The sequence below is a fragment of the Pelodiscus sinensis genome, chromosome Z (assembly GCF_052426305.1).
Source record: "Pelodiscus sinensis isolate ZL-2025 chromosome Z, ASM5242630v1, whole genome shotgun sequence".
Lineage (NCBI taxonomy): Eukaryota > Metazoa > Chordata > Testudines > Trionychidae > Pelodiscus > Pelodiscus sinensis.
In genome coordinates, this window is record NC_143085.1 from 6043740 (window position 1) to 6068584 (window position 24845).

The window sequence follows — 24845 nt, forward strand, 5'->3', positions numbered from 1 at the left end:
GGTAGATCAAGGTTCAAGGAAGTATACCAAAGTAGTTTTTTACACTTATATATGGAGTAAATTGGCCAGGGACACACTTTCCCAATGGATGTGAAACTATGTGGAGGATACAAATGGATTCTATCAAGTATTTTTGATACATGGTCCGTATAGCAGTCATACAGGACTGTATAACTGCTTGTTGGTGTTTTCCATATCATGGAATTGGTGCTTGCTGAATCTTAAACCTGTAAGGTATATTTGAGTGTCTTCGAAAATTAGATTACTTGACCCTTGCATCGCAAGAAAGTTGTAAAAGTAATTACCAATAATCTTAAGGGCCTCCAGTTGGAATAACCAGTTAAACTATGGAAGTTCAGGGAGGAAGGGAAACGAGTACCCAATGTTGCATCAAGCAAGAAATGTTTAACTGGTTTGAAAATGCCCTAGAGATAAGTTGTACCAGATAAACAAAATCTGTAAAATCTGGTTAGTTGCACCTTTAACATTTTAAAAATTATGAAAAACACTTGCTTTATTTAGCAAGCTTGGAAAACATTAGTTCAGTACTTGTCTCTCTCTAAAAATTTTTTCCTATGGGATAACAGAGTGAGGTCACTCTACGTTCCGTCTGCCTCCTACCTCTCTCCCTCCTTCTCCCTCTCAAACCTGACCTCGCTGTTTCCCTATACCACTTAGAATTATTTTAAACCAAGCCCCTATTTCCCTTCCTCCACTCTCGCCCCACAGGGCTTTCAATGTCAAGAAACATGGCACAGTAGCCAGCAGACCATACATTGTAGCCTTAACAACCCAGGGGCAAGGGAGAAGGGTATGGTGCTCGGGATAGCTGCCCAGGGACAGGCACTAAGAGCAGGGCTCTCTGCTGGGCTTATGTGCCAGCAGTGGACTCTTGGGGGCTCCCTTGCTTACAGACTCTTGGGGAACCAGAGTGCGGTGCCCAACCACCTGGAGTCTGGCTGCCTCCACGGAGATTCACGCCCTCCCCAGTGGCTGCACTTAATGCAGCTGCCAGAGCACCCCCGAGCTGTCCGGGGTAGCCACCACACTGACCTGTCTGCTCCTTCCCTTCTGCTCTTGGTGGGCAGACGGGTGGCCCTGGGCTCTGCCGGTGGGACCTCATGAAGGAGAGGTCAGGACCGCTACCCCCATGCTGCTGCTTTCCCCACCTCAGCAGGCTGCAGTACCTGGAGGGCTGTGTGCACAGTACCTGTGCCCCATGTGGGGTGAGCAGGCATCCCCTGTGTCTCTTCAGCTGCCTGGGTTACAGCCGGGCCTGGTGCATGCCACGACCAGGGTTAGGAGGTTTAGGGATTGGGAGGGAGAGAGAAAGGGCCTGGGCTGGAGTGGGGGGGAGGGAGGGAGGGAGGGAGAGAGGACCCTTGCTCTCAGATGGGTGTGGGGAGGGGAGAAGGGCCTGGGCTGGCACAGCTGCAGCCCAGCCCTCCCTGGTGACCGGGGAGAGAGCCACGGTTGCCAATCCCAGATGAGAGGGGGTTGGGTGAGTGCAGCAAGCAGGGGGCACAGCCCCCTAGTTTTTACTAATAGGAATATGATAAACAGCCAGAAATTCACAGTGAGCAATGCAGCACAAAATCACTTCTCTCAATATTCCAAAATGAGGTGTGAAAATCTTGAACAGTCCGGTGGCAGCCCTCAAGGATATATTTGAGTAAAGTTGTACAATGCAAACAGTAATTTTTGGTGAGAATTGCCTGTCTCTAATATTAAGGTTAGGCAGGTATTCCTGGATATTCATAGGGCTAATATTTTACTTTGGTAGTGTTAGAGCTGAGAAACCTTTCGTCAAAGGAAAAGTTACAGAAGATATATAAGTGGAAAAGAAAAATAGCCAAGTATATTAAGATTATTAATGAATATTTAAATAAATATTCTAGGTGCAAGAGAGTTTTGGACCCATCTAGTTTATGGCCAAAAGGGTAATGAAAGTGAATATTTGTGAAGAAGTTATGGGTAAACTTGATATGTTTTTTTTCTATTTTTGGATGTTCGAGTTTATATAATAAAAAGGGTAACTATTCATATGCTCTAGGAGATGTTAAAATTACCATTTTAAGATAACACAGAATATAAAGTACAGCAGCACAGTCAGTATAAATCACCAGGAACTCTTAAACTAAAATCCTCCTCCTCTTCCAGTAGACTTCTATCTTCAAAATTCCCTCCTTCATCACCTTATTCTTTTTTAGGTATTCCTCAGAAGTTTTGCAGTGCGTCCTGATGGTCTCCAGCTTTGGGCCTTTACAGTCAAACTGGGGAGTAAATTCTAAAGCTGAGGGGCCCACTCTTCTTTTCTACTATTAGGCCTTCATCTCTGCTAAGGTGGTGGGGAGAACTTTCCATCTTCTTTGCTTTGGTGTTCAGGCTAATGTCATGATTTATGTAGGATATGGTTGTGTGGTGTTAACAGACACATTTAAGAAATAATTCAGCTATTTAGAAATTCAGTGGTTATTTTTACCAAAAGTGGTATTCATTTGTGAGTTCATAAAGCAATAAAATACTAAAATAAGTGAACTTTTGCTGAAATAAGTAGTATTTCCTAAAACAGCGCCCGTCCTTGAACAAAGAAAGATTACAAATACTGCACCTATCTTCAAAAAGAAAATAGTGATCTTTGATACTATAGATCTATGACTCGTACCTCAATACCAGCATAATACAGCACTTGGATAAATGATGACCAAGTCATTTCCACTGCAAGTAAGGTTATACTTCTTTGAACTATTATTTTCTAGAAAAATAGTGAAATAATGGAAAAAGGAGAGCTGCTCAATGCACTTTAGCTAACAATGACTTGGAACATAATTGTTAAATTGGCTTCTGAAAAAATTCTTTGTAAAAAGCTATTAAAATATCTACATTTCTGCTTTGTAAAATGACTATAAAAATGGTACTATGGGGTTTCCATGTTGATGTAGTGATTTCATAGTCTAATTGCCCTGTAAAACAGCTTGTCTGTCTCCTTGTGAAATCAGTTTGGGATATAATACTTAAGCTGGGTTCTTCTCTTGTCAATAATATTTATCAATAATATTGCAAGTGAGACTATTTTCTTTTACTTTGAATAGTGTGTTTCATTTATGCCCTAGACAACCAATGTGCAGAAAGCAAGTGCATGAGAAATGTTGAATGGTTGATACTTAGGACATTATTTGGTCTTCAGGATCTTTAGTACTAATAGCAATGTACAGGCAGTCCCCGAGTTACGCGGATCTGACTTATGTCAGATCCGCAGTTCCGAACGGGGATTTTCTCGCCCCGGAGGACTGGAGCGGCGGGATGCCTGGTCCCGCTGCCCGCCTCCTCCGGGGCGAGAAAAGCTGCTCCCCGTCTCCCTGGTCTGCTGGGGGAGCCAGCAGACCAGGGAGACGCAGAGCAAAGCGGCGGAGGACCCGGGCTGGATCCGCGGCGCTGATCTGGAAGTGCCGCGGGTCCGGCCCGGGTCCTCCGCGGCTTTGCTCAGCGTCTCCCTGGTCTGCTGTTGGGGGACGCAGCTGGTGCGCTCCCCTCCCCCCCCAGCAGACCAGGGAGATGTGGAGCAAAGCCCAGGGCCTGTGGTAGAGCAGGTGGGGCGCTGCCGGTTGGTCCCGCAGCACCGCTCCTTGGTGCTACTGGACCAACCCGGCAGCACCCCAGCTGCTCTGCCCCAGGAGTCCTGATTCAGCCGCTGCTGATCAGTTTCAGCAGCGGCTGAATCAGGACGCCTGGGGCAGAGCAGCTGGGGTGCTGCTGGGTTGGTCCAGTAGCACTGTGGAGCGACCGCGCTACTGGATCAACCCAGCAGCTCCCGAGCTGCTCTGCCCCAGGCGTCCCCAAGTCAGCCGCTGCTGAAACTGACCAGCGGCTGACTACAGGAAGCCCGAGGCAGAGTTGCTCTGCCCAAGGCTTCCTGGAATCAGCTGCTGATCAGTTTCAGCAGCAGCTGACTTGGGGACGCCTGGGGTTCTTAAGTTGAATCTGTATGTAAGTCGGAAATGGCGTCCAAATTCAGCCGCTGTTGAAACTGATCAGTTTCAGCAGCGGCTGAATCTGGATGCCAGTTCCGACTTACATACAGATTCAACTTAAGAACAAACCTACAGTCCCTATCTTGTACATAACCCGGGGACTGCCTGTATTCCACAATACCGTTTTAATCACTTTTCAGCATAGAACAGCACTTTAAGGAATAAAGTTCTGTTATTGATCAATCCATATAAATAAGGAACAGTTATATAACATGGCAACTCAGAATGGACAGAAGTTGATAATGAGTTGTCCCTATGATCAACATTGGAATCAGGATCATTAAGGAGAATTATGGAAAACTATAGAAGAATCTAACTTACCTAGTAGCAATCAGGTAAGTTGCTGGCATGATGTTAGATGACAGTGGTAAATAAAGGTAAATGAAACTGAGGAAATGACGTATTCCAGCTCAGAAATCTTTTTCCTACCCATCATGAATACTTTTTTTGATGCTAGTGGTGGCAACTAGCTTTTTATTTTGAGTACATGGAAACACCTTTCTTTTGGCTGGTTTGGGCAGTCTTTCTGCTGAGAGATTTGTGCTTAAATTCCTTACCCCACTTTCCATTTTTTGTTGGACTACAGCTCCTTAATTTAGGTGATAGTGACCTGATTTCTACTTAGCCCTTTTCCTTTCCTTTAATGATGCACAAGGGCGAAGTGCATATTTTGGAAGAGCAGGATGCAGAGCGAACTTGTGCAAAAACTCAGGTGCCAGTCTCAGTCCGTTGGCTTTTATGACAATGCAGAAAAGGCAGGCTTTCTGTGAGAGAATTAGCAAGCTGCACAGAAGTGGAAGACCTTTGATGAACAGGTTTAAGATTATAACAATCTGCAGTCTGTTTCAGCATCTTTTGAGCAGCAGAATATATATTAGACCAGTGCAACTTACCCAGTGTCTTCTGATAGTTGTGAGGAAGGATTAGGTTTCTTTAATTTGGACTAGCTTCTAAATTTTATATTACATTGTTGTGTTCATAATACAGCATATTCCACTTGATATAGTATATTTGTATATTAACAAGAACTAATGTGTCCTTAGTCTTCTTGTACTCCATTGTTAATTAATCATAAGATACAATTCAGAGTATAAAGAGCAGGTGCCAAATACTGCATAGAAGCCTGACTTCAAACATTCTGATATCTAATTTGAGAATATTTTGTGTACATGCTGCCATATCAGATCAAATTACTGACCCTATCTAGTCCCGTATCATTAAGTTGGAAAATATTGCAAATTTAGAAACAAGGTCTGAAACTTAATAAACACATAACTCTGCAACCTTATGTAATTGGGAGAATGCTTTTGACCTCAGCTATTGGCAACCATCTGGCCTAAATCATGAGAATTGCAAATCATGTAATTTATTCTTACTAGGAGAATTTCACATTATATTCTTATTCATGTATTACTTTCACAGCTGTATTTGCTCCAATAATATCTTCTGGACTGAGTTATACCAGTCAATGCATTTCAATAAAGTATTAAAATATAGAATGAGGACTTATCTTACCATCAAACACATTTTTTGTAATTTTGTGCCCATGTTAAACTAACAAGGTTTATCAAAACCAGAAATGTAATATTTTTCTTATTTCCTTATCTTTGCAGGCAGGATGGTTGAAGGATATGGAAAGATGTGTTAGCCACCAATATAAATCTGCCCAAAATTAATAATTTTTTACTAGTTTAAAGGCACCTGTCTTCAAAAGACCTTCCTAAAATTATGCCTGTATTGTTGTGTTAGTGATTTTGAGACCACTTATATCTAATAGCAAAATGCCCAAATTAGAGCATGAATTGCCTACTGTCTGTGGTTAATAATGTTCACATTTTGTTCCTCTGGTTCCCCTTTTATTGATGGCACAATAGTAGTTCCTGTGTCCCAGGAAGTGTTTAACTAGAGCGTAGGGCACAGTATTACAGGATTAATGTTGTCATCCATGGTGGCCTTTGCACACTGGCTATTTCTGTCTGCAAAGCAGGGATTATGTTTGAGAAATACTGCAGTTTAAACTCTATATAGCACCCCCCCCCAAAAAAAAAACAATCTTAAGCAATTTGCTATAAGATACAGAATTGTCCTTTTAAAAAGTTGGGGGAAATAATGGATTTAGTTTAGTCAGAATACGTCCTAGAAATCATTAGCAATCACAAGGATAACCTTTTGGAACCCACCCTGTCCACCAAATAATATTCAGTGAGACGATAGATTTGTTCTGGAGAATAGTGTAAGGCATGACATTTCCTTTTGTCTCTAAGGGTTATTGGGGCTGGGAGAGAGGTGTTATGTTGGGAAAAGGTGAGGTTATACACTTGATAGGAAGAAAGGAAAATCTGTACCAATTTACCCATATTTTATAGGAAGTAGACTTGGAATTTAAATTCCCAGTCTAGAATAAAGACAATAGTTATGTTGATGGATTGCTTGACTGGTGACTTCAACAGAAGTGCGGTAATAGAATCAGAAAGAATTGGGTGGTTGAGTAATTGGCATAAAAATCCATGCCTCTGTTAGATTGATTGAAGAGGTTCCAAGGGAAGAAGGTAAATCCAGTCAGAAGCTTAATTTACAGTTAATCAAAATTTGCCATAGAACAAGTGCCAGGAAAACATTTGCATGACACGAATGATGGCCCAGGCACTGAAATAATCTGTTTGTCATGGTGTGATCAGAAGGCAGTTTCCTGTCATCTGGTCAGTCCTGGTGGCTACAAAAAAGTTGAAAAAACTAACAGAAAGGAGGTATATTAGCTCCAGGGTAAACAAGTCCCTGTTTCCCTGGTAGCCAAACAAGACCTACCCCAGGTTAAGATACCAGGAGGCATTCTAGAATGTGCCAGTTGAGACAGGGTTGATTGGAACATCTGGAGCCAATCATGGGCTGGCTGGAACTGTTGCAAAGCCTCTCCTTTGGTCGATTTAATGGCATGAGAAGGACATGCTGCAGGAGAGCAGGAACTGTAAAGGTGCAACATGTTAGGGACCAAGAGGGAACGCTTCGGGTACAGAGTGAGAGGCAGGGAAAGCCCCTTTGAGCCCCAGAAATCCAAGGAAGATAAATCTCTCCTAGAGGGGGGAGAGACTGAGTTAAGAAATATAATCTGTTGTCTGTACCTCTAGAGAGGCCCATCTCTTTGCCTCCTGTGATGAGAGTGGCTAAATCAGACTATGGCTAGCCCCTGAAGTAAAGGGATTAGACTGAAAGCTGTACTGAGCCACAGAGGCAAGCAGTTAGACAGGAGTGATGTGCAGCTGAGGGCGGGGTGTCTAGTTTGTTAGAGAAGGGAGTGATTTCAGAGCAACAGACTAACCTGGGCATGCTTGTCCTCCCTGAGAGCTGGCCAGGCCTCACTCCTCCCCATGCATCAGTTCAGGGCTTGTGGTCTGTCTGTGTCCTGCTTCCTGGCCAGGGTCAAGCTGTGGGCAGTCCCTGGGGTCTGCTGCTTGCACAGCCTTGCCTGTGGGGAGGGGTCCTACGATCTCTGAGCCTAACCCCATAGCTCCCCAGTCCCCAATTCCCCCATTACTACTTTACCCTGCCACTCCCCTCCCGTCCCATACCCCTCCCATGGGGGGTCCTGGCTCTGAACAAGGTCCCTGTGCCACTCATGATGGGTGTGGAGAACTGGGGTGACTCTCAGGGCCGCTGAGGGTAGACTCACCCCCACCCCATGGCTTCCTTCTCACACAGCTGCCGCCTCTTTCTCATCACCCCCAGACCTTGACACCCCAGATATACCCCGCCAATCTCACAGCTCAGGGACTGTCCTGGCCAGGACCCAGGGACAGGGCAGCCTGTTTTAAACCCCCTACCTGTAGGTCCCCACATGCCAGCAGGGCTGTGGTGGGCAGAACCTCAATTCTGCAAATCTGCGTGGGATCTCTGTGTCACCTGGTTGAAGCAAGTTGAGAGCCAGGTGGCTCTCAGGGTCCCTGGGGATGTACTCCCCCACTCTATTGCTTGCTTCTTCTCCAGTCCCCGTGCATTCTGTGTGGGCGGAGCAGCGGGGGTGGGACTTCAGTTCAGCGGGCGGGGGGACTGTCCCAGCTTTGTGCAAGGGAGGGGGGACTGTCCCTGTGCCACTTGGTGGAGGTGGGTGGGGATCTGGGGCAGCTCTTGAGGATGCCAGGGATGGACATGAGTAGGGAGATTTGTCGTTGGGCTTTCTTCACCTAACCCTCCCCCCCTTGTGTCCAGAAGCCAGAGCTAGTGTTCCAAGCCTCGCATCTGTGCAGGCTGCCCACTGTGTGGGGGAGGAGATGGGGCTGAGCTCCCGTCAGACTGTACATGCCACTCAAAATTGCCTCACCTATATGTTGCCAACTGCAGTCTAAAGCCACAGTGAATGTCCTGACCTTTGTTTCAATGTTAATGTCTCTCATTAGCAGCACTACTTATGGCAAACATTTGTTTTGTTACTGACAACAGCATAATTTCTCTACAGTTGATACATCATTATCACCCTTTTTGTATGGAGGCAGAATAACACCCTTCTCCAGTTGTCAGGGATGATTTTAATGTACCAGATGGATTGGAAGAGTGCATGCCCAATCATTTTGTCTAGTAGTAGTATGACCCATTTCTTGGTTAGTAGAAGGTGTCTTTATCAGGACTTCCTGTCTCACTTCAGGCAGAAGAGGGACACCAGCTGACAAGTGAGCATCTTGATATAATCTTCCCATTAATACAACTATATTTGCATACTGGGTCATGCTGCCATCTCAATTCTTTCCTGGACCAACTGGTGACAGTTTTCTCCATTTTATGGATGAGAGTAACTATGTAACCCAAGTATATGGATCTGTTTATCACTTTATCTTCACTTTTTTTATTTTGAGGGATAATATAATGTGCACAAAGTCTTAATCTTATGCACACACTTTAAAATATGAAAATTAAAAAACTAACAATTGAATTCTTTAATATATTAAAATATACATTTTGTCGTGATCAACATATTGCAGCTTTTTCTAACTTGATATAAGTAATTAATGTTTTGGGGAAGGGATTTCAGTTGAATTAAATGAAGTTGCTTTTAACTCTTCAGTATTTCTTAATTCTGATTATATACTTCAGCAGGGACTGGCATTGTTTAATTTTTCCACGCAGTATTTTGAATTTGCTTCAGGAACTTATTTATTTGAACCACAAGGAGTTGGGATTGGGAAAAGAGATCTTGTTTAGCCAATAAATAAAATATTCTCAAACACATTATCATTTCAAAATGACATAGGGATTTGTCTCTGATGCTAATTGGAGTTTGTGTGGCAAAATTTTGTGCATACTGCTTTGAAACTTACCTGTACAAAACACTGCTGAGAGCAAGGGCCTATCTTCTCTACATGGTGGATTGATGCAGTAAAAGTTAATCCACCAACCAGGGATTTATCTTATCTCAGAGATGTGATAAATCAATCTCTGAGTGCTCTCCCATTGAGTTCAGTACCCCATCAGGATGAGAATAGTAGCCAGAGTCTGAGAGAACAGCCCCCATCTTACTGCACAGAAGATGCTGTGATGAATATCTTGACTTCAGCTATGCTATTTGCAATGCGGGTTATAGTAAACAAGGCCTAAGTAATATGATATTTAAATACCTCCTAGTTTTTGTAGTAGAAGATTTAAATTTACCTTATGGATACAGGAGGCTATATGGGAAGAAATAAGTGTCTTGTGTGACTTCGCTTTGGGTAACTTTATTGCATTTGTGGAATCAAAATGGCTCACGTGACGTGTGGTTTATACTTGGCTTTACAGCTTGACATTTACAGTGAAGCAAGATACATATTGTACAGTGAAGTTGCCTTAGGGAAAGGACATGCTCTCAGTTCATTAGAATGCATATTAATAGTACTAAGAGAATGAAGCAGAGGGTTCCAGAAAGACCTCTCATCATTTAAATTAACAAACCCAAAGATCACCTTTGTCTTCTACATTTAAAAAAGCAATTAAACTTATCTGCTACACATGAGATGTTCTATCCCATGAGTCAGAATTAAGGCTTAATAATTTTCATTTAGAAACAAATATTTTTAGCAGACAGACTCTTGTCGTCATCTTTCTTTTATCCCCACGTGAGATTCTGCACTGGAACATTCCCTCTGTCAAGGCTAGATGAATGCATTTCCAGTAGTAGTCAGTTGGTTTACTACCACCCTTTCACTCAAAGGGTTACAATGGTGTGTCCTACCCTTGTTCTCAGCCCACTGCCTCTGACTGATTCTTGTCTTTCCCTGTTAGTGAAGCTGAGGACCCAAAGACTGCACAATGCCTAAGCTAGCTGAGAAGACTCTTTTAAGAGAAGAAGTTGCTGTGAATTGTAGCTATATTGCAGTCATATATTACCATGTAAAGTGCTGGATACTGTGTTAAGTCTTACATAACACTAAATACAGGCACTCCCCGAGTTACGCGGATCCGACTTATGTCAGATCCGCAGTTACGAACAGGGCCATCTCCCTGGTCTCCAGCAGACCAGGGAGAGAAAGCAAAGCGGCGGAGCACGTGGGCAGCGGCTTTGCTCCGGATGCCTGTGGTACAGCAGCTGGGGCGCTGCCGGTTGTTCCCGTAGTGCCGCTCTGGGCGCTACTGGACCAACCCAGCAGCACCCCAGCTGCTCTGCCCCAGGCGTCCTGATTCAGCCACTGCTGGTCAGTTTCAGCAGCGGCTGAATCAGGACGCCTGGGGCAGAGCAGCTGGGGTGCTGCTGGGTTGGTGCAGTAGCGCCAAGGAGCGGCGGCGCTACTGGACCAACCCAGCAGCACCCCAGCTGCTCTGCCTCAGGCGTCCTGATTCAGCCGCTGCTGAAACGGACCAGCGGCTGACTACAGGAAGTCCCTGCCCCGGGCTTCCTGGAGTCAGCCGCTGATCAGTTTCAGCAGCAGCTGACTTGGGGATGCCTGGGGTTCTTAAGTTGAATCTGTATGTAAGTCAGAACTGGCGTCCAGATTCAGCCGCTGTTGAAACTGATCAGTTTCAGCAGCGGCTGAATCTGGACGCCAGTTCCGACTTACATACAGATTCAACTTAAGAACAAACCTACAGTCCCTATCTTGTACGTAACCCGGGGACTGCCTGTAGTATAAAATTGTAAATTTTCAGTAGTGAAAATAATTAAGCACCATTTTTTTGCACCCTTACTTTCCCCTATCCTCAAATCCCCAACCATCAAAATCACTGTTCAAAAATTGGATCGGCAAGTATCTTAGCAAAATATCATACTTTGACCCCATTGATTTTAGTAAGGGTTTGTTTGCAGTCAGACTTGTGTAACTTGGATTAGCACTACTGTTGTACTATTTTAGTCTCAGTAGGCTGCTCATTAGTTTAGTAAGCTTTATATGAGTGCCCAAATCCCTTCAGTTAAGTATTCTTTAAGTTGGAGCTTACAGAATTAGTGTGTGACAAGATTGGGTTTGTTACCCATTATGTGACAGTTAACTTTTAAAGTGTTTAAATAGTATATACCTCCTAGGAGGGGGACCTAATTGGATTCCATAGGATATGTCTGCATGGCATAGCTACTGGTATAGTTCAGAGAGTTTCTGTCTCTCTGTCCGTGTGTGTTTGCTTGTCTGTCTTAAGAGCTTCTAAACAATAAGAGGTAGGACTACCACATTCATTATACAGTTTTCTCTTATCATAAATTAAAGCAAGGTCAGGGTTTGGTTGTGCCATGAAAATTAACTGTCCCTGGAATGGATTCCTTCTCATAAAACCATACAAAAAAAGAGACAGTCACCAGACGGGTGAAAGAGGCTAGCTGTGGCTGTGCCCCCTTTATGGGACTGCCCCAGCCCTGAGCCTCCCACACCCCAGGCACTGTGGCTGCCATGGCTCTATTGCCAAGACACCATCGGGACTCTCAGAAACTAGAACTGCCATGGCACTGAGGCTCTGGGAATGCTGTGACTCAGCTCCTCAGAGCTGCAGTGCCTGCTAGGCTCCATTGCCTTGGGGCAGCTGGGGCTTCCCAGCTCCAGGGCCACTGGGGCTCTGCTCCATGAGGCGTCAGGGAAGCCATGGCTCTGCTCCCTGGTGCCACCAGGCCTGCTGTGACTTCACTCTCCCAGGGCCGCACCATCTGCCATGCTGCTGCTGCCACTAGGGCTCCACTCCCCAGGGCTGCTGGGGCAACTGCAGCTCTGTGCCCCCTGCCATGGTTCTTGTGGCTCCACTGCCTCGGGGCTCCGGCGCCCTGCGGCTGCGAGGACTGCTGCAGCTTCGCTGCCCCAAGGCTGCTGTGACCAGCCACATCGCAGCCCAGCTCTCTGGTCCAGCAATATTTGTGGTCCTACTGGTCCACGACTGTTACTGGCTCAGAGTCCTGGATGAGAGAGGTTCAACCGGTATCTGTGAAGATAAAAACATTGGTCTCCATCATTTGTCCTTTGGCAAGTTTAGCAACTGCTGTGTCACTTGCAGTCTTTTTCCACAAAACTCAAAGGGTCTAAACGCATGAAACTAAATGAGAAGACCTCTGTTGCTGCCTATGTGTTTTGCTTTTGCTAGGGAAGATATCCTCTCAATTTTCTGGTATGCTGTGGAGACCTTCAGTACCATATCCTTTTTGGTTGCAGGAAAGCAAGTCCTTCTGTATATTGTATTTCCTTATAGTCTAAAACTTGATATACAGGCAGTCCCCGGGTTACGTACAAGATAGGGACTGTAGGTTTGTTCTTATCTTGAATCTGTATGTAAGTCGGAACTGGCATCAGCCGCTGCTGAAACTGATCAGTTTCAACAGCCGCTGAATCTGGACACCAGTTCCACTTACATACAGATTCAAGATAAGAACACCAGGCGTCCCCAAGTCAGCTGCTGCTGAAACTGATCAGCAGCTGATTCCAGGAAGCCCAGGGCAGAGCAACTCTGCCTCGGGCTTCCTGTAGTCAGCCGCTGGTCAGTTTCAGCAGCGGCTGACTTTGGGACCCCTGGGGCAGAGCAGCTCGGGTGCTGCTGGCTTGGTCCAGTAGTGCGGCTGCTCCTCGAAGCTACTGGACCAACCCAGCAGCACCCCAGCTGCTCTGCCCCAGGCATCCTGATTCAGCCACTGCTGAAACTGATCAGCAGCTGAATCAGGACTCCTGGGGCAGAGCAGCTGGGGTGCTGCCGGGTTGGTCCAGTAGCGCCAAGAAGCGGTGCTGCAGGACCAACCAGCAGTGCCCCACCTGTTCTACCACAGGCCCCCGGCTTTGCTCCACGTCTCCCTGGTCTGCTGGGGGGGCACTAGCTGTGTCCCCCCCCCCCAGCAGACCAGGGAGACGCTGAGCAAAGCCACAGAGGACCCGGGCGGACCCGCGGCTTCCAGATCAGCTGAAAGCGCTGCCGGTCCGGCCCGGGTCCTCCGCCGCTCTGCTCAGTGTCTCCCTGGTCTGCAGACCAGGGAGACGCTGAACAGAGCGGCGGAGCACTCGGGGCTGGACCCGCGCCGCTTCCAGCTGATGTGGAAGCGGCCGCGGGTCTGGCCCCCGGTGCTCCGCTGCTTCGCTCCCGTCTCCCTGGTCTGCTGGCTCCGCCAGCAGACCAGGGAGACGGGGAGCAGCTTTTCTCGCCCCGGAGAAGGCGGGCGGCGGGACCAGGCGTCCCGCTGCTCTAGTTCTCCGGGGCGAGAAATCCCCATTCGTAACTACAGATCCGATGTAAGTCGGATCCGCGTAACTCGGGGACTGCCTGTACTACAAGTAGTTAAAGAACAATGAATGGTCCTGCTGCACTTTAGAGACTAATAAATGTGGAAAGTATCATGAGCTTACGTGAGCACAACCCACTTCTTCAGATGAATGGAATATCTGAAGAAATGGGTTGTGCCCACAAAAGCTCATGATACTATCTACATTTTTTGCTAGTCTCTGAGGTGCTAACACAGCTATCCCCTAAGACTGCAAGTAATTAGTGGTTTTAGGTTGTATTTTTTTTTTGTTAAATTAAGCTGCTAATACTTCATTAACTTTGCCTTGTGCTGTAATTTTTAATTAATGTAGCATAATTGAATCCTGGCTATACTGTGCCAGGTTTACAGTTCTTTTTTTCCCAGAGCCTTACTGTGTGGGTGAGTAAATTGTTCTCTGAGAATAAAAAGGATGAATTTTTTGTACTTGTTTGCAAGAATCTCTTTAGCTGCATGTAAAATAAATATTTTTTAAAAACGGAACTAATATGAAGAATAGTTTTTCTGAAAATATTCTGAGGCCGTGTGACAGTGGAAATGGTCTGTGGTTGAAAATGAATTTTGGTAGCTTTGAAGTGCCAGCGGCTTAGTCACTACTTTGGCCTTACTGTAAACCTACAGAACGTTTCACTAGAAAGCTAAGCTGTGGCTTAAGAAGCTGGCATTAATGCTGTTTTATCCAAATTGTGCTGAAAAGATATACAGGGCAAGCAACTACGTAGCTTATTTGCTGTTTTTAAGTTGGCAATTCTTGCTGACTTTTTGCCTTTGGAATCCTCCCAAAAGTTAAAATTACACAGAAAGCGAGTTTGCTGTTGCATTTTGCATTTAGTTTCTCGGTATATCTTGTTTCTTGATGAAAAACTGAATTTTTTTTTCAGAGGATGTTTATTAATAATGTCTCAGTTTTGTTTTTGTTGATAATTCTACAGCAGAGAATAAGGACAAATCATAAAATGGAATTAGGTGATTCTGCCTTTAAATGTGGTGTTATCTTGTGATGCCTGTTCCTAAGCAAAATATATGTCATATTAGTTGAAAGCACCTACCTAGTTAATCTGTTGCCTATTCAAATCACAGGTGTATTCCATATAGGCTATAATTTTAATGTCTTAAAATATTTTCTCCAACTTTGTGTAGAAAAGAGCTTTGTGCCCACGTCTGCCCCCCTTACGTGCATCTCCACCTGTTTTCTTCCTCCATTTCATTGCCATCTTTTTTCTTGGCAGTGAGCAGTGTTCCCTCTAAGCAGCATCACTGCTTTACAGGTGATTAATCAGCTCCGCCCAATAAGAAGCTCAGGGATCCTTGCAGGGATTTGACTGACTGGGCTCGCTGATTAATCATCTTTGAATCTGTGCTGCTGCACAGTTTAGAGCAAGGCTACTCAATTCGCGGGCCCACAAGTGTCCTGCAATGCAGTTTGGGGTTAAGTGGGGCTCAACATGTGGCCCGCGGGTGGGAGCCAAAACAGAAAAGGCATCATCAATATAATGGTCTTTTGTTGATACACATTTTAGTAGTTAAATTTCTGGACTGTCATTGCTCATTAAAAGTGCAAAATCGGGTGGAAAATGGGGTAACTAGTGCATTTTATTAATATCAGCAGAATTGGCTTAAATGGGGCCTGCATGTGGTGTAGTCTTGCCTTAATCTTTGTTTTCATGCCTGTCAGTGTGAAAGAAGCTATTTGTATTTATTTGCATATATATTTCCATGTATATGCAACCACACTTAAACTGTGGCCTTTGGCATGTGCTGTGAGTATCATTGTGGTCTCTGGGGCTTCCAAAGTTAGCCCTGGCTTAGAAGGAACACTAGTGATGAGGTCTCTCTTTAAATTACAAAATGGTGCTTGTTGACTTCGTTATTAAAAGTCTTCAAGAGTGTCTCAGATAAGCTTTAGTGTTTTAAACAGAATTTTGACAAAATTATCATTTGAGTTTGTGGAGCTAATTCATCAAAGACAGTGATTCCTGGAAGCACTTAAATAGTAGGAATGTTGTGAGCTAGTTTTTGCAATATGCAGGAAAGAGTGGGGAAGCAAAAATGGGAGTGTAGAGAGGAGTAATAAAGAAAAGGGAGAGAGAGTCCGTAGGCAAGGAGGGCACTTCAAAAGAGAGGTGGAGGGAACATTAAAAAGGGTGAAAACATTGTTACAAATAAAAGACTATTCTTTTCTGTTTGAATTTTGAAAATGAAATATTTTTTGGAACAACAAGGTCCCAGGCGCACCAGCTTGAAGTCACTCAATTAGGGTGCACCAGAAGAAATGGGATGGCCATACCCAGAGCTTGTAGTTATTCCCAGGGATCAACAAATCACTGAATCTACTCACCCATGGCGAGTAGATTTCAGCCAGTCGCCCCGCTTACCAGCAGGGCGCGAATGTGCAGTGCAGGTCATGCACATGCGCAGTGCGGAGCTGGCGAGTAGATTTCGCTGTCGTTTGTCAAGCCCTGGTTATTCCAATATTTACATTTACCAAACCAGCACAAAACAGCATCTGTTTTACCTTATTAGTTAATTGGAAGTCTAAACAACACAGATCCCTTGAAGTACTCAGCTTCAGACTTCCACCCAGGCACACACATCAGATAAAGTTCTACCAAACCCAAAGGATTGGACACATTACCTTCCAGGTCAATAAATATTTCAGACCTTATCCCAAATGCACACTTATAGCCAGTTCTTATTAACCTAACAAAAGTTTATTTAAAAAAGGAGAATTAGTTACAAGATGAATATACAGAGAGACATGAGTTGAATTCTTGAGGTTCACATACATAGTAGAGATGATGATCTTGTAGTTACAAAAAGTCCTTTTAAATTTAGTTCATAGTTAGTTAGTCCAAATCCCAACATCATATTCAGGGTGGTTCCAGCCAATGATTGGGACCTTGGTCCTTATGGCTTAGGTCTCCTCTGAATGAAACCCTCCAGGAGATCTGAGACATAAAGGTAGTAGTGTACGTTAAAGAGGCACCAGGATATCATGGAATCTCATTTCTTATGGCTTGTTGCATTCCCCATAATCATCTAAGCTAGGGATGTTAGCATATAGACATTTATATGATTAGCCAATAAGCCTACGCTTACCAGTTAATCCAGATGACCACATGCAACCCCCCCCCCCCCCGATCCTACCTCTTGCTGCCTTTGTAACAACCTGTGCCCATGGGGAGTTGGCTTAAAGCTAGTTCTCTGCTGATTCTTGCAGAGCCATCTGCTTCCCCCTCTATCCCTGCCACTTCCTACAGCTCTGCCTGGAACTGCTCCCTTGATGTTAGAGACATCAGCTCACTGCTGGATTGTAGACTTGGGCATGCTCACTCTGAAAATGATGCAGGTGATGTGGGCTGAGTCCATCTGGATTTCAGGAACTGGATCCACTGCTGTGGTTGCAGTCACTGGTCTGGGGTCTGGCTCCTCCATCTCTATCTGGATCTCCAGTACTGGGATGTCTGGGAAGATAGACTGAAGCTTGAGAATGGGGTATGCATGGAGGCCTGCTTAGCCCTGCTGTGGGTGACCATTCCCACCTTCTTAGCTTGTCTTACATGGTTGGCTAAGTCCTCTCCCACCAGCATAGGAATGGGATAATCATCATAGACTGCAAAAGTTCCAATTCCTGACCAGCCCTGTTGTGTAAGAGGCAACTTAGCTGTAGGCAAGTCAAAAGAGTCTGCCTTGAGAGTTGAACCAGGGGTGTCTGGGTTCATGAATTCGGGGTTCACTAGGCGTTGGTGGAAGAGTATGATGGCTTAGTACATTTAAAAAGCAGAGGCTCCTTGTCCCCCCCGCTATGCCTCTGCCTCCCCTGCTCTCCCCCAGAGATGGTGCTGGGGGGAACCAGCTCTTCAGTTTCTCCCCTCATCAACTAATCAAGTAGTCAATAGAAATTCCATCGACTGCTCGATTCGCTGATAAAACGCAATTTTGACATCCCTATTGTGAGGTAGGCCTTTGGATTGCCCCTGGTGTTGGTATGCCATGTCTAGACCCCACTTCTGATACTCTCTCGAATAACTGTCAGTTTGATTTCCCTTCATCACCTCCCCACCTCTGTTATGGTTTTAGGATTCCCATCTCGGATGTATAGTTGGAGCTCTATAGGAAGGTCCCCTAGAAACTGTTGCATTTGCATCAGGAAAACTAGCTCTTCCATAGTCTTAATTATCTGTTCCTAAGATCCATGTTTCACAGTTTCTTTTAATCTCGTAGGCATATTCGAGCAATGCCATGTCCAGTTTCCACCTTATGGCTCTGAAATGGCAATGGGCATGTTCGGCGGTGAGCCCATCTTAATTTTGGCTTTACGTTTAAAAAGTTAAGAGTCATTCATGTGTTCTCTGGGAATTTCAGTTGCCACTTCTGTTAGGGGGTCCACTAAGTTGGGATCTCAGCTCCACCATGAATTGGTCTTTAGGGATGTTGTACCCAAGACAGACCCTTTCAAAATTCTCTGACGGCCTCTACATCATCTCCTACCTGGTACATTGGATATTTCCTGGGTTGGAGCAGGGTGGTTAGTTGGTGTATTTGGAGTGTCCAGCTGCTTAGCTTTCTCCAGTTCATGCATACACACATTTTTGCTTCTCATCTTCTAAGCACTTCATCTCCATTTCTGCTTTTACACGCTTTTGCTTCTCCTCTGCTTCTAAGCAGGAAGAACTCCATCTTGTTCTTAGAGGTCTGCCTGTCTTAAGGACACTCTCCTATCCTGAAGACAGTGGTGAGTGAGGGGCATGGCTGCCACCCTCTGCTCCTGTCCCCACAAGGTTGCTTCCCCCTGGCCTCACATGGACATTCTCCTGTTCCTCTGCTTTGTGGTATGAATCTTCTCTAGAGGTGGACATCTTGCGAGTAGGAATAAGAGATCCTCCGGAAAAGGGCTTTATTTCGGAGGATCGTGCCAGTCTAGACGCTCTTTTCCGGCTTTTCCCCAAGCCGGAAAAAAAGCGGCGGCCATGTTTATTTAAATCCCGCAGGGGATATTTAAATCCCCCGCGGATTTCCCTATTCTGACTTGCCTGCTTTGCATGCCTCTTCCGGAGAAGGGGCCAGTCTAGACGTAGCCTAAGTGCAGAAGGTGGGGGCCTGCAAAAGACCTGCAGATCCTGTCTGCTACCTAAAACTAAATCAAGAATTGCCTCTCCTCTTCTGGGGTGCAGGACTATCTGATCAAAAAAACAGTCATCAATGGGGTCTAAAAACATTCTCCCTGCATCTTGTCCTGAGGTGACTTGGTTAAAATCCCTCTTATTATTGCATTTTCTGTGTTTTATTATGAATCCTGTCTGATCTCCCTGAGTATTTCACTATCACTGTCATCTCCAGGTGAGATGGTTGATAGTCTGTTCCTACTTCTACACTCTTATTTATTCAAGCATGGAATTTCATTCAATAGGGATTGTAGTACTATTGGATTATAATATTTTAATTCTATTTTACTCCAATAGTGCAAACTATTCTCCCATTACTATGTGAGCTGGTATTACATATTCTATTTGATTATCTGTGAAATAATTGTGAATCAATCAATGAACCTCAATGGGAGTGTGAAACTTGAGTATTAAGAGATTGCTTTGTTTCTTGCAGGTCCCTTAACATGGACTTTGAGAATCAAGACAAGGAGAAAGACAGCAGCAGCTCACCTGGATCTTTCAATGGCAACAGCACCAATAACAGTAAGCACTCATAACTGCTCACATTAGTCCTCTTGTTTTCCCATAAGCTGAGCTAGTATGCTGCATTCAGGAATTTATCCATTTTATGTACTCTTGTGCTCTGCTGCTTGGATTTTTGCGATGTAGTGATGACATTTTATGTAGGCCAGTCTAACATGTAGACTTGATTTTAAAGTATGGTATAACTTTCAGGAAGGTACCTTTTGTGTGCTGGTAAGCAGTTCATTTTGAAGGAACTTGGTTGGCATGTATTCATGTACTTTTATGTGCCCAATCAATGCAGCCTCTGAAACAGAGTTGTTTTTTCTAAGTGATACTCACAGTACATATGCTCAGACATTTGTTCTGTTTTATTAATATAGTCTCATCCTCGTTACCAGTCTTTCTTTACCTGAAGAGCCTGTGCGTATTGTCAGTCTTCTAGTAACAGATTTAGAAGTGGAACAAATGTTTAAAGAGCCTATGCACATGGGGAGTCATTCTAGAATAGCTGCTCCTGATGAATTCACTATCTATGTGTATACTCTTCTGAAGCAAGAGTGCTGTATTCCAAATCAGTTTAATCCAGTTAAGCATCCATTGAAGATGCTTTTCTCCATAGCAGTTTGTTCTGCCAGAAGAGAAGAACAGGAAGCTTCACTGAATCATTTGGTTTTTTTCTCCCAGAATAATGGCTAAATGTCTGCCTAAATTTAGATCTTAACCATTCTGTGTTTTATGTGACTCATGATGTGGCCTTGCCTGCATTTCATTCTAATCCATTATAGCTCTGAGGAAGAAGTCTATACTATAGAGCTCTTGCTATCTAGGAGTTTGTGGGCAAAAGATCTTAGTGTCTCTCACAAGCTGCCTGATCTCTCCACTAATACATTATAGTTGATTAGAGTAGCTTAATAAACTCTGAGAAGGCTGTTTTGGATAGCTTGCAACTTCTGTATCTTCTAACAGTGGCCAGTGCTAGGTGCCCCAAAGGGAACGAACAGAACAGGTAATCCATCAAGTGGTCTATCCCCAGCTTCTGGTAAACAGAAGCTAGGGCAGATGTGGCCAACCACTTAGAAATGAACAGCCAAAATAGCTGTGGATAGAGTGCAAAGAGCCAGGTATTATATATTTATTTATATATATCTAGATATAGATATAGTACACAAAATGTAGTGATAAAAATAACATTACAGGACATTTTAGACAAAAACCAATAAAAAGTCCCAATAAACCAATTAAAAATAAAAAGTCTTTAGTCACTTAAATATTTCACGGCCAGTCCATAGATATTCAGCGAACTTGACAAGGAACAAATATCAAATTAAAGAAAACCCTCACACTTAAAAAAAAGCATCCCCACCATGTATTTTAAATTTAACACTACTGTCCTGTGAGTTTTTTAAAATTAAATTGAATTGAGAAGTAAATTAACCCAAGCTGGAGTGAAACAGGCACTTCAGGTTGTTGATCTCTGGTATGGTTTCCTCATTTTTTTTTAAACGTATGAAAATTATGGCTTTTTTATAGTTCTAAAAATTCAGGTCTGTCCCAGACTTCAAATATGACTGGTTCAAAAACAATAAGGGAGAGACTCATGTCTCAGAAGAATTGCTTCAGCCTGGCAAACAATAGCCTTTGAATTTTCTTTAAAGAAACTCTGTGTAGACCAGGCACATGCTGATTCTTTTTTTGCCCTTGAATTTAAATATGACATCTGTGTTGGCTGCCTTATTCTGCGTCCGTGAAGACTTTGAGTTTAAGATGTTTCATCCCCCTTTCTGCCCCTCCCCCCCCACTCTAACCCAGTGCCTCACCCTTCCCCCAGATCCAGGCACCTTTAGCCCCCTGCCCTAACCCAATCCCTCACCCCTCGTCCAGAGCCAGGCACCCTCAGTCTCCCGCTCTAACCCAATCCCTCACCCAGAGCCAGGCACCCCCAGCCACCCTCCAACCTAATGCCTGTGTCTCACTGGAGCCGCCGCCATGCACTTCTCCCTCCAGGTGCTGGGGCACATGTGCAGAATGACTGGACGTGAGCAGTTTGGGTGCGCAGCTCAGAACTAGCAAGAGCCACATTTCTTGGAGCAAAGAGCCACATGCCACTCTAGAGCAGTGGGTTGGCCACCCCTGGGCTTAGGACATCATTCTTGCCCATCCTGGCTAATGGCCATTGATTGGCCTATCTTCCATACATTTATCTAATTCTTTTTTTTTTAATTCTGTTGGTGTCTTGGCCTCCATAATATCAAGGACATCTTTCTGCACATAATTACAAATGCTTAGTGCTTGGAGAAACGGTTTTCATCTTCAGGGCTTTTTTAAAACATTAATTACGATAATGACCCTGTGAGGTGGGTTAGTGTCAGTGTTCCCTCTAAAGTGTGTAGCAGCACAGCTTCACAGGTGATTAATCAGCCATGCCCAGTAAGAGGCTCAGGGCTCCATGCATGGAGCTATCTGACTAGGTGGGGCTGATTAATCACCTGTGAAGTTGTGCTGCCACCCAGCTTGGAAAATTGAAATGTACACGTTATTTTCTCTTGCCTTCAGCAAGGCAATTATTAGAACCAGATTAGAATTTGGGGATTCATAGGTCCCCATCCCTCAAATCATCACAATGTCTATTTTTAGTATAACTCTGCTGCCTTTTAATATACAGGCAGTCCCCGAGTTACGCGGATCCGACTTATGTCGGATCCGCAGTTACAAACGGGGCCCTTCCTCTCCCTGGTCTCCAGCAGACCAGGGAGAGGAAGCAAAGCGGCGGAACACGCGGCCAGCTGACAGCCCAGACGCGTCTGGACTGTCAGCTGGCCGCGTGTTCCGCCGCTCTGCTCTGCTCTGCTCCTCCTCCCCCTCCCCCTGGTCTGCAGACCAGGGGGACGGGGAGCAGAGCGGAGCACGCAGCCAGCTGACAGCCCAGATGCGTCTGGGCTGTCAGCTGGCCGCGTGTTCCTCTGCTCTGCTCTGCTCTGCTCTGCTCCCCCTCTCCTTCCCCCTCCCCCTGGTCTGCAGACCAGGGGGACGGAGAGCAGAGCAGAGCAAAGCCGTGGAGCCCGAGGGCAGCAGGATAGCCACGGCGCGTCTGGGCTGTCCCGCTGCCCGCGTGTTCCGCCGCTTTGCTCCGTACGGCTGTGGTATAGCAGCTGGGGCGCTGCCGGTTGGTCCCGTAACGCCGCTCTGGGCGCCACTGGACCAACCCAGCAGCACCCCAGCTGCTCTGCCCCAGGTGTCCCCAAGTCAGCAGCTGCTGAAAATGACCAGTGGCTGACTACAGGAAGCCCCTGCCCCGGGCTTCCTGGAATCAGCCGCTGATCAGTTTCAGCAGCAGCTGACTTGGGGATGCCTGGGGTTCTTAAGTTGAATCTGTATGTAAGTCAGAACTGGCGTCCAGATTCAGCCACTGTTGAAACTGATCAGTTTCAGCAGTGGCTGAATCTGGACGCCAGTTCCGACTTACATACAGATTCAACTTAAGAACAAACCTACAGTCCCTATCTTGTACGTAACCCAGGGACTGCCTGTAATCTATTCTAAGGTAACTCAAGATTAAGAGCAACTGGATTCTTAATTTTGTCTCTTTGACTATGCCAGCTGTTTTGAAATTACAAATTTTTGTGGTTTACAGTAAAGAGTAATGTGTAATGTGAATGACATGGCTGATATGGATATTATTGGTAGGCCTTAGTTTCACTTGCTTTTTTGGTAAGGACATTGAAATATTGGTGATTGAAAACTAAGTTGTTGGTTTAAGTTTTCAATTGACTTAATTCCATATTGGCATGGAAATCTTGACTAGCTATACCAATATATATGAATGAATAACCTATTCAAAAGTAACTTCCAAAATGTAAGTGATCTTTAAAACCTCACTTTCAAAAGTTTGTATTTCTACCTAATTCTACACATAATGATGTTTGTAACTATTTTGAGGACACAGCTATAACATTAGACTGCACCCATTATCTTCTGTTTTCTCAATATTGCATTGAAGGCCAGTTTTTCAACAAAAATGTGTTGCCTTTATTTAGGATAGCTCTTCTTTGGGTGATGGTCCGTATTGTGTTACAGTGAGGGTTTTGTGTATGGGTCTGTATTGGGGTTAGGGTTACCAGGTGTCCGGTATTGACCCAAACAGTCTGGTATTTTTGCTTCCTGTCCAGTAAAAAGAATTCAGAAAGTACCGGACACCTGGCAACCCTACATACACTCAGCAACTGGGCCCTGTCCCTCCCTTCCTCCCCCTTCCAGACTCCTTCTGGCCTTCCCCCCGCCCCCTTACCTGGTTCCGAAGGGAAGCTGTATTCTGGCTTGGAGGAGAAAAACAAGATGGTTGCTGGCAAAAAGCCTGAAAGACCTTTCTTCAAGGGCCATGATGGGTTTTATTTATTTATTTCTTTTGCTTAACTGTCGGGTCCTTTTTTTTTCTCCCCCTCAACAAATTTGGTCTCCCCCTTTTTTTAAACAGAATTTTTTTTCCCTCGGTATTTTTTTGGGAGGGTGTAGGGGCGAGGGTTCAGTATTTTTGGTTAAACCATCTGGCGACCTTGATTGGGGTGGATCACAGAGATCCCTCGAGATTGTCGCCCAAAGTGCTGATCATACCACTGAGCCCAGCTGTGTGCCCTCTGGGATACACCATATCCTGTTCTGGTGGGTCAGAAGCTCTGATGTTCCCTAGCAAAGGCACTGAGTTGGGGTAACAATGTCCCAGCAGAGTAACAGACACAGCTTAGCTCTGGGGAAGGCTTAGTTACAGGGACTTAGGAGCACCCAGGTGCACAGCCCATCAAAGGGGGGAGGGAGCAGAGGAGATGAGGTGTGTCCTGTGGGGAGACGCATCCCATCCTGCTAGCCCCAGCAGGGAGCTGCCAGAACTGGCATGGCAGAGAGGGGGAGACAGGGGAGGCGCCCTTTCCATATCCCCAGCTCTGACATCCGTCCTGGGACCAGCGGGGGGAGCTGCTTTTGTTTGGTCTGTGATAACTCAGTACTGTGGCTGGCGGGCAGAGGCAGCGCTCTGAGCCAGGTGGCCTTTCACATTAGAGGGAACTTAAGTATACGATCAAGTTCACAACACTACACCCCCATGCCTCCCCTTCCCCATTAACTTCTTGAAGCATTCTGTTCAGAAGTGTGCATTACACGCTTAAGATAAACGAATATCTCTGGTGGGAACATTCTAGAAAGCTGTGTTTGTTTGGGACACAGGTACCACTGGTGGAGCTGAACTTATAAAATATCTGGGTTGGTTACATCTCCAGCTGCCTCCCATTTTTTCCCCATAAGTAGCCTTTGCTCTTGCACGTACAACTTAGTTTAGTTTTTCATCCAACACTTTTTTTGTCGTTTTAATGTTTTAGGAGTGTTGTAGTGTCCTGTTTGTGTCCTGTTGTGAAGCTTTTATTCTGATTTGGAATTTGAATTGCTTTACCTTACACACAGTTGTTGCTCAGGATAAGA

General features: G+C 45.1%; 1 protein-coding gene across 2 annotated transcripts in view; it reads left to right on the forward strand.

Moving 5' to 3' along the window:
- SPPL3 (signal peptide peptidase like 3) overlaps positions 1-24845 on the forward strand; it is a 112041-nt gene that overhangs the window by 58160 nt on the left and 29036 nt on the right. For both annotated transcript variants that reach the window (XM_075898071.2, XM_006114751.5), the window contains one exon: positions 19309-19397. In XM_075898071.2, the coding sequence (XP_075754186.1) occupies positions 19309-19397 (89 nt within the window). The remainder of the gene's footprint in view (positions 1-19308; positions 19398-24845) is intronic.